At 38.9% G+C, this 10405-nt stretch overlaps 1 protein-coding gene and 1 long non-coding RNA gene across 5 annotated transcripts in view; one reads left to right on the top strand and one right to left on the bottom strand.

Annotated features, from left to right (window-relative positions):
* The window catches only part of LOC145453853 (uncharacterized), a 21598-nt gene extending 17859 nt beyond the window's left edge, over positions 1 to 3739 (bottom strand). Inside the window, exons 1-3 of one of the 4 annotated variants that reach the window (XR_013919943.1) lie at positions 2742 to 3739; positions 946 to 2619; positions 13 to 904 (exon numbers count right to left, since the gene is read on the bottom strand). This is a non-coding gene — a long non-coding RNA (uncharacterized LOC145453853). Of the gene's footprint in view, positions 1 to 12; positions 905 to 945; positions 2620 to 2741 lie in introns of those variants that run through there. The other 3 variants (XR_013919944.1, XR_013919942.1, XR_013919941.1) reach the window with 3 other exon arrangements.
* A 1574-nt stretch (positions 3740 to 5313) lies between these two features.
* The window catches only part of LOC145453778 (uncharacterized), a 46173-nt gene continuing 41081 nt past the window's right edge, over positions 5314 to 10405 (top strand). The window contains exon 1 of the mRNA XM_080331769.1: positions 5314 to 5494. Within this exon, the coding sequence (XP_080187895.1) occupies positions 5420 to 5494 (75 nt within the window). The 5' untranslated portion in view covers positions 5314 to 5419. The remainder of the gene's footprint in view (positions 5495 to 10405) is intronic.

The following is a 10405-nucleotide window of genomic DNA, read 5'->3' on the forward strand; positions in this document are numbered from 1 at the left end:
GCAGTGGTGAGGACTGGGCAAGAAATATGACCTTATTTTCATTGAGCGATACAGGGCCAACGCCCAGAGCAATAACGTTTGGAAACCTCGGAACGAAAACATAAAAAACCATTACCTTTCACTTATCGACCCTCATTATTATTATCGGAGGTGACCGAACTAGTTTGCGCTGGTTCTCAATTGGAAGTAGAGTTCTACTCCAATCGCAAGTAGAAGGAACAATTTCCAAAATATGTCGAAACTCCTTTATCTTGAAGTAGAATGTGTGGGTATGAAAACTGCGCAGTATAGTAGGTAGTTGAAAGACAGTTTTTTTAGGGTTCGAATACTTTTTGAAGTTTTCGGCCGTATATCTACTTTACAAATTGTGGGGTATCTTCGCTACAATGCCGAATCACTAATGACATTAAATATAACTGCAATTGCCGAAATTATATTCGGTTCCGATGATAACATTTACGTTATGTTACGTTATTCATAAGTCCCACAAATTACTTTCTACTTCGCAAAATCGAATGTATAAAAAGAAAAGTATGTTCGCCGAAAAACTGTTCTTACTTGACTACTCCGAAATATAGAAGTAAAATACAACTCTGATCAAAATGAATGTTCGATTCGGATGCATGTTGTCGAATCGCTATTCTAAGCCCTAATTACAACTCCATAGGTACAAGGTACCTCCAAGATTTCAAATATGCAGGTTCTTATTTACTAAAACGTCCACTCATGATGAGAGGATTCCATTCGAAATTTTGGAAGTATAAATTTTTAACATAAATATATATTTTGCTGGCTGCCATGTTATTGATCATGCAAATCAGTATATTCTTTCTTCTTTTTAGCGACATGTATCATATATATCGAGTGTTCTTCTCCCGCAGAGATCGTATTTCACGCACATCTGCTTTTAACGGCTTCAACTTACGTCGCGTGTCGGATTCAAACCTTAAGATCGCTCGCGGGCCTGATCAGTCAAATAATTTCAAGTTATTACCGGAAAATCCGCGCCCGTGTTTTCAGATGAAAACTATGTATTAGCAAGACTGTAAACGGGATCGTAGATTACGATATATTACGGATCATAGGGGTTCTATTCTAGTAACATCTTTATTCGCAAACAATCGGATTAGCAAAAGTACGGTGATTGGCCGGTTGAATTCAGTTACAAACCGTTACAACAGTGCCTCTAACGACGATATAAGCATGCATATTTGTATGCAGTCTTTGTTTCGGTTGTAATCTAGGGTTAGCCCTTGATTGAGTAGCCCAGAGGTCTCAAACTCAAATGTGCTCTCGGGCCAGTTTTCCCGTTTTGACAACGCCGCGGGCCGCAGCATTTATAGGGGTATTCTATGTATTTCTAAGTAGGCCTTATTTCGTGGCAATGAATTCTCCCATTGACAGTGAGCCGATCCAGCAGACTGGCAGTAAACACACATCGTCAAAATGTGATTTACTCTTGTATCAATTTAGGCCTGGCCCGAAAAGAATCATGACATTTAGACCTATTTGAATAGAATTGTTGTTGTACTTAAATATATTACCTATAATATATGGACACCATACGGGTGGGAAAATGTATGATGCCATCATAAAAGCTATCGGTTTATAATTTTGCCGCTACTATGAATATTTTCATTTAACAGATTGATAAAACTGACTGATCTGATATCAAAACATTTTTAGGTTGAGCATTGTAATTCCAATCTAGGATTCGAGTATACTTCTGATAAGTAGGCCTCTCAGGGCCAAATATCTTCAAATAATATAAGTATGTTAATGAATGTGTGCTAGTGATTGTAATGTCGGAACGCCGAACGGCCCGTTGTTGTTACATCGTTGGAGCGTACCACTACCTTTAAGTGACCTTATATAATAACATGGTTCAGCGACCAAAAATGTATTACTGACAGATTGCAAATGGTTGCCATAACTACTTGTTTAGATAGCGAAATACCAAGCTGCGACCGTCTGATCTATTACTGTTCCCCTGATACGCGATTAGTTGTGTTGCGGCCATGGTTCTAACAAATTCAATTAATTGTATGACTATTTTATTCTCCATGGAGCCTGCATGTAACGGTTTAGCATTGGCTGCTTCCCTTCTGAGAAGAATTACTCTTCGGAATTGGGTGTCAATGTCAGTCACCTGGTTCCTAATGATGACTAGAGTGAAACCTTATTACTGCTGTCGGATGGTTATAATGCGACCTATAAACTTAACTCAACATGTGATGTGTCGAAGGATTATTTAATGAAAGTATTTCTTTCTAAAAACCTACAAATTTGTTAGAAAACGTGCTGGATAATACAAGTATATATCCAATCTGCTCAGAATTGCAGCCCGGGCGGTATGTTTGACATCCCTGACGTAAACAATCTTGTAGGAGTCATCTACACATTTCATTCACCAAATCAAAAAAGTATAAGCTAATACATTGTCATTCAAGGCTAATATTCGTCGTCATATGAAACATATAAATGAGTCATATCTCACCTAACACCTTGCGTGAATATAAGCAGTGATTCAGCAAACACGTCGGAGTTGCAAAAGCGTACAGGACTTGTCGTGCCATTTACGATGCGCTTTGGACTTGAGACGACGACGGATTGTGGCAGCTGTGTGATGAAACGAAATTATGCTGTTTGATTCGATACGAAGATATTGACTTGACAAAATGTCTATTCTCGTCGCCTTTTGATTACGTGCTAGTCCTTAACAAGGTAATACTAGGACTCACCTAATGAATATGGTCCGGCGCGTGACCCATCGAGATACAATATACTACCTTAAGTCACGCTGTCTTATGAGATACCTAACTGCAGATGTAGCGACTGGCACTATTACGTTTATTCACGTACCGTTATCGAATATATACCACCAAGGTCGATTATCGAAAGAGTTGTTGGAATGCAATGTCAAGCTATTGGAGCCCGTGTGGTAAGGATATGTATGTTAAATCCATATTCAAACTCCTACATATCAAGACTGCGAAACATTTCTTATATTTTATATGGTAACAGATCATAACATGGCCGAGTCTTTCATGAGATAGAATGATGATGAGTGATGGGAATTATTGGAAATAAGACTTACTACTCCCGCTTTTTCGAGTAAACAAGGCATGCGTGTGCTCGTGTGAAGTCCAACGTTCTGCTTACGATAACCACGCGGTTCGAATGAGAACTTCAATATGAAATCGAATAATATATTCATTTTAAAACTATCGTCAGCAATTAGTATGGAATTAAAAAGAACATTGTACATCACCAATCCTATCACCAAATATGATGTCACCGACATGAACATCAACTAATCGTAGCGAACATATGGCTTTAGCTCAATCTACTATATTTTGATTATGAACGACCTCCTTTGGTTGGCATATTTTAACAAGGTTATTCGCAATTCTCTACTAGTTGTTGACGATTGATTATCCCTAACGAGTGTGAGACGAGGATATTCGGGTTTACAGCAACATGAATAACCTATTGAGGTGAATGTAAAGTAATTGTAAGAAAATCAGTCTATGTTTATGCCTACAGCATGTGAAAACAACAGAAAAACTTTGTCATGGACAATATAGAATCGTATGAATTTTATTTACGAGCAAAGTCAAATATGTCAAAAACGCTGCATTTATACCTAGTCACTAGAGCAGCGGTTTTAAAACTTTGAAAGACACGTCCCCTTTATGATAGTGAAAAGTTTCGCGCCCCATTATCGTTATATCACAAAATATTAAAAAGAGGTACAGAATGCTATCAACCCAAACGGTTATAGTTTGATGGCATGGTAGGTTGCGGATTATCCTTGATTCGGGGATTAGCAACGAAAAACTCAAATAGCTCCGATTCTACTGGTTGGAATTGAGTCAAATTTGTTTTGCATCGTATTTAAAGACAAACCAACAATTTCATGGGGTTGACAGAAAAATTTTATTTTTCCTGAAAAATAAAAAATTTCGATTCAAGATTGCACGGCCTTTACCGGTTGGAATTGAGTCAAATTTGGTGTGCATCGTTTTCTTAGACAACCTGATAATTTAGACATGAAGCGAGTGAGATTTGAAAAAAAAATTATTTTTTAACAACCCGACCGTTGATCAGAGAGTTCTCGGATATGAAATGCGGACTGCACTCAGAGCAATAACTTGGAAACAGAGATGAATCGCGAAGAAAATTTCAGTTGACTGCGCTTTAGTTATTTATTTATTTAGCATTAGTTATTTATTTGAATAATTTTTTATATAAATTCGTTCAACGCGATCCACAAATTATAGTTTGAATAATTTAGGTCTAAACTTTGTACAATGTACGTTTGCTGTTACAAATTAACGTGGGACCTTGACTATTTTTATGGTTATCGAATGCAGATTATAGACCTGCAAAAATAAATATATAGTGACTATCTGCGACAGTGGTTAGGATTGAGTGCCATTGCGGACCTCGCAGTCCTGTAAAGTTTACTTCCCGAATACGTAATACTAAATAGTGTTTTGTGCGGTCGGAGTGCGTTCTTTCCCTCTTCCAGGCACACCGTGATATGATGTCAGCTTTCGATAATCACGTCTTAACTCTTAACTCTTAATACGCGCCTCCTTAAATGAAGTATGACGTACATACGCAAACCCAAACATCGCGCATCTTAGAATGTGACTAGCGACCAACGATAAAGCAACCAACGAGTGTATTTCTGGTTTCTATTAAGCTCATATCTCATTCACTTTATATCTACAAAGTGGGTCAATGTGCCCGTGTTCTTGATTTCCATATAGTACATTACCTGAGTCATATAGTACATTGCAATCCTTGAATCGTTTGGCATCGAAATACAGTACTATACAATGCAACTAACTTGACGGGATCAGTGCCAATTACTGCGGTATAGCGCAGCTGCATTTCATTTAATATGCAACATAACAGTAGGCCTATATTTCAATTATCTGTTTGCTTTTACAAGTGACCATTTTACGAAAAATTGATTTTCCGCTAAATTCTGCCAAAAGTGACCCAATTAATCGGATTCGGCTGTATTGCAATCTTGAACGTAACTCAGGATTGAATTTGTTGCCAAGCAATTACAAGTGAGTGGAAGTTTTCAAACTTACCAGTACGCACAGGTCGGTGCTTAAATTTTACCTCGTATTGAATAATTCTGAATTGCTTGTAATTCGATATCGTTGAGTGATATGTGAAGGCGAAGAGCCGATAAGTAACCGTACCTAGCGCAGACTATCAAATGTTAAGAGGTGAGACTATTACCTGCATATCTTGATATGATGGACGATTAACATGATATTAATGCCTGATGGTACTGGTACATGAATGGAAATGAAATCCCGGCAACCTACCTCCGGGCACGTCAAGCTATGCGCAGTGCATTTTAGAGTTGTTGGAGCTTCATAATACGAATGGAATGACAGCAGAAAGAGTGAAGTTACACCTATTATTCCTGTCGGTCGTGCTAGCTGTATGTTATTCGAAAGGATTGGTAAGTATATATAGCTTCTAGATCAAGATTTAAATCACGCTTCTTTGAAAGCTTTCTTCAGAGGTATAGCCATCAGACTAGTTTGGACAATTGTCTTATTATTGTCTTATTATTGATGGAGTTAAGTATTTGTTGGCATCAGGGCTGCGGAGTCGGTAAATTGCATCACCGACCCCTACTCCGACTCCGACTCCACACATTTTCAATGGACCGACTCCGACTCTTACTACTGAGTCTTTAAACGTACAGACTCCGACTCCGACTCCAACCCGGACTCCAACGGTATTAGCAATTTACTTCGAAAATTATATGCCACAGGGACGTTTAATGATTAACGATGGCATGCAAATATGTTTTGGCACAGCTCGAATTATTCACTATGCATGAAAGATTGCCTTTTAAAATATCCTTCATTTTTCATATTTAATCAGTTTTTATAACATGGACTCTATAATAACCTCATATGTATGAATCATTCAAACACGACATATATCCCATCCTGTATAATTAAAATGTAGATAAAACAATCGAGGTTTTGTTCTTGTGTATGAGTCAGAAACTAATACAGAGATGCATCTTACTAATTTTCTCATTACACATTGTACTGAATACTGATTAGAAGCGCACACACTCTCACACTACCAATGTACATTGGTGGAAATTTGGGAAGTAGTCAAATAGCACATTTCTAGTCTACATGCACTTAGTAAAGTATTCGAGGACTACGGCTTGCGTTCTTTTTCTTAATCATTTGTTCGATCCAAGCAAGTAAGCTACACTACAAATATTTTTAAGGGGAAGAAGTGGGAAGAACCGTTTGGTTACATTTGCATCAATTTTACAACTAGACGATATGCATTATAATATAATGAATGCATTCGATCAATAAATATATTACTTGCACATATTGGGGGTCACCCCTGTATGGCAATTAGCAATGGGCTCATTTGGCGACGAAAGGAATATTTGGCATTTTAGACATAGCAATATCGACGGTTTCGGTCAACAAGCCTCAGTCATTTTGTGCAAATGTTTCATCGCCGACGATTTCGCTTCAAGCGCACAAGCGAAGTCGCACGTTGGACGACACGTTATCTCCTAATTGAGAGTATAGTTGGACTCAATTCTTGTAAATTACGCGTATTTATTAGGGATGGTGTGAACCTCTGAAAGGTTCAGGTTCGTGTGAACGCGAACCTTTTTGAAAGGTTCTGTGTGAACACGAACGTGAACCTCGTGACGTCACGTGACGTCATATTGCTAATTTCTAGGGATGGTGTGAACCTCTGAAAGGTTCAGGTTCGTGTGAACGCGAACCTTTTTGAAAGGTTCTGTGTGAACACGAACGTGAACCTCGTGACGTCACGTGACGTCATTTTGCTAATTTCATCTATATCTTTCAATGAAGCGATAACCTATATTAATGTACACGATACCTAGCGACGACTCGGGCCACATAAGGCAACAATGCTGAAGTACATATTGGTGTTTTAAACGCCGCTAAATGTATCAACTGAGGCAATCAAAGGATATAATACTCCCATAAAATCAATATCTTCCGTCGCTTTGCCAACAATTTCGACCATAACTTACGAAGAAATATAAGCCTACGCCTTGAAGGTCTACACCAGACCGGACAATGTATTCGGCGTCTGGGTATTGCTACCTTGATATTGAGCAGAGTGTACAACGGGTTTCTATACTTGCTACAGTTATTACCCTATTAACAAGTTCTACAACAGTAACCAACACCTCAATCGCATGGATTTGGTTTTAATGATACAGTAAAGATATGAATTCAAGATGGACCCCGTACGCCTGCTAGATTTTTTGCATCAGATAACGATATCAATTTCATTGATTGGTTGAATAAGCATCATTCGCTGACCACGTATTCGGCTCGTGATGTTGTGTGATTGCGGCTCAAGCTCACAGCAGAGTGTCACTAAATATCCACAAACGTAGAGCTGGATATTTCGAGCAAACTTTTGTAACAAAGCAAGTAAAACTTTTGAGATTGTCAAGGTGCATGTTCGTTTAGTGTTGATTTTTAATGCTGCTAGCGCCATACATATACTGGCCCGCAGTTGAAATATAATACATTTGAACCAAAGATGGTACAATGAAGTGAAAATTGTAATCTATGAAAGAGGTTCACAGTGCAGAACCTACCGAGGTTCTGTTGTGAACGCGAACCTCTAAATTTCCGAGGTTCACACACAGAACACGAACGTGAACCTCGCGTTCACACCATCCCTACTAATTTCTACCCTATCCTTCAATGAAATGATATCCCACATTAATGTACACGATACCTAGCGATGACTCGGGCAACATAATGTCACAATGCTGAAGTATATATTGACGTTTCAAACGTCGCCAAATGTTTCAACTGAGGCAATCAAATGATATAATAATCCCATAAAATCAATATCTTTTGTCGCTTTGCCAACAATTTCGACGAGGACTTACCTCGGAATATAAGGAAAAGAAAGGACGTAGTTTATTTTTATCCTTCGGCATATACACCGAATCATGATATAGCCTACATACCGCACACGATCTGCGCATATGCATACCATGAGTACATGATGTACAATGTACATATATGCGGCCGGGCAAGGAAGATGCAGATATAGCCTTGTAGCAGTGTTGGGATGACTCGAGGCATGACTTGGCTCAAGTCAGACTCGAATCACCTTTTTCGTATGACAGACCGGAAAATGTATTTGGCGTCAGAGTATTGCTACATTGATATTGAGCGGAGTGCTTGCTACTATATATATATATCGTCTTTCAATTAAATAAAAGGGCAAAAGAAAACAGGAAACAAACGAACATCAAGATAATGAGTTTTCGGCCCTTATTAAGCGCCTCCATCGTGGGCGGTCGTGGGCGTCTTCGAGCGATAGCCCGCGTTGCTTGCTACTGATATAACCCCATCAACAAGTTATACAGCAGTGGCCAACCCCTCAATCGCACCGATTTGATTTCAATGATACAGTAAACATGTAGTCAAGATTGACCCCGTACGCCTGCTAGATTTTTTACTTCAGAAAAGGATATCAATCTCATTGATTGGTTAAATAAGCATCATTCGCTGACTACATAGCTTATTTCGCTCATGATGTTTTGCGATTGCGAGCCAAGCTCGCAGCAGAGAGTTACTTAATATTTACAAACGGAAAGCAGGATCTTTCGAACAAACTTCTGCAACAGAGCAAGTAAAACGTTTGAGATTGTCAAGGTGCATGCTCGTTTGGTGATGATTTTTTTCCGTTGCCTGCGCCATGCATGGAGTGGCCTGCAGTTGAAATGCAATGAATTTAAGCCAACGATGTTACAATGAAGTGAAAATTGTAATATATGAAAAAGGTTCACAGTGCAGAACCTATCAAGGTTCTGTTGTGAACGCGAACCTCTAAATTTCTGAGGTTCACACACAGAACGCGAACGTGAACCTCGCGTTCACACCATCCCTAGTATTTATGATTTCCAGGAGGTTTACCAATACTATATGCAAGAAATGTGACAATAAATCATGCGAAGTGCTAAGAAAAATATATTTCAGATCAAATAAATCTGCGACGGAATATTCTACTTTATGATCAATTGGTCATGTACGAAGTTCTGCGATGAATGTGACTGGCCCCCGGTTACGCCAATGCGTCGAAACTGATGTTTCAGCCATCATTAAGTTTCGTGGTCAGGTTTATCAAATTTTGGTTGGCCTTGCAATGCTACCTGATCCTATCTAATTTCGGGAGTTACCTCGCAGCAGAGATGCCACTGAGATATTTTGGAAAAACCCAGATTTGGACGTTAGAAAAACCCAGATCCTATATTTCACTCAAATTTCTATGATATAGCTGTAAAACAGAGACTGAGAGTCATCAATGACAGTTATACGGACATAAAAGAAGTTTTAGCCCTTGATATTGAAATCCCAAAGGTTCATTTTCATACTATACAAGTATACATGTTGCTCAGTTAAATGTGCAAATCCATCGAAATATGTTTTCTTCTCGACACATTGCTACCAGGCATTCGGTATGGGGGGTCAATACGTAGTGTAATATATATTCGAAATGTTAGTAACAATCCTAATCTATCGTAAGGATGATGATTTTGGGGTAGTTCCAGTGACTGCGAGCTGGCCAGATAGATTGAAAATAGCTTTCGATTCATTAAACCTGGGACAAACACTTTTATCTGGGATGTTTAGTTGAAAAAGAAACTGCCAAATCATGAAATTAAGAGTACATTTGAATTTAACAAACCCCTCTCCCTCTGAATAACTTGCCCGGGTGCCCAAACTGTCTCTCTTTGAGCGTCTCTGTTGAAAGTGAATATACTCTGATGTCAACATGGTAAATTAGTTAGATCAACATTTGGTATGTTCATGAGCATTAATTGCATACGTTACAGCAGTTACATACTATTTTCTGACACACAACGAATTTGTTGCACCGCTGGCATTCAAGTCCTAAATCATTTTGAATTGTCAAACAACTGCTGTAGAGTTGCCATGTGAACATGACTTTCTGCGACCTATTTTCAGTAATCAATGAAGCTCTATCGCATCAAGCCCAGGACCTCTTCTTTTAATGGTAAACGGGTCTCTTTAGACTCTGCCGTTTCAATCACAGTGGAATCCGTCGACATTATAAGATCTTACTAATCTGATAATCAATTTTGCGCCGTAAAATTGACCTGACAAACATGATGTTGAAAAAAAAAACAGATTTCAAGCACAAAAACCCAGAAACCCAGGTGATGCTCGAAAAACCCAGATCTGGGTGGAAAAACCCAGGAGTGGCGTCTCTGCCTCGCAGGCCACTGCAATCCTTCTCACGGGCCACATACCCAAGGGTACTTAAACTGAAGTGAAATGTCTGGTAAACTCGCATG

This window comes from Botryllus schlosseri, chromosome 13 (genome assembly GCF_051294905.1).
Source record: "Botryllus schlosseri isolate E-star chromosome 13, Bs_hap1, whole genome shotgun sequence".
NCBI lineage: Eukaryota > Metazoa > Chordata > Ascidiacea > Stolidobranchia > Styelidae > Botryllus > Botryllus schlosseri.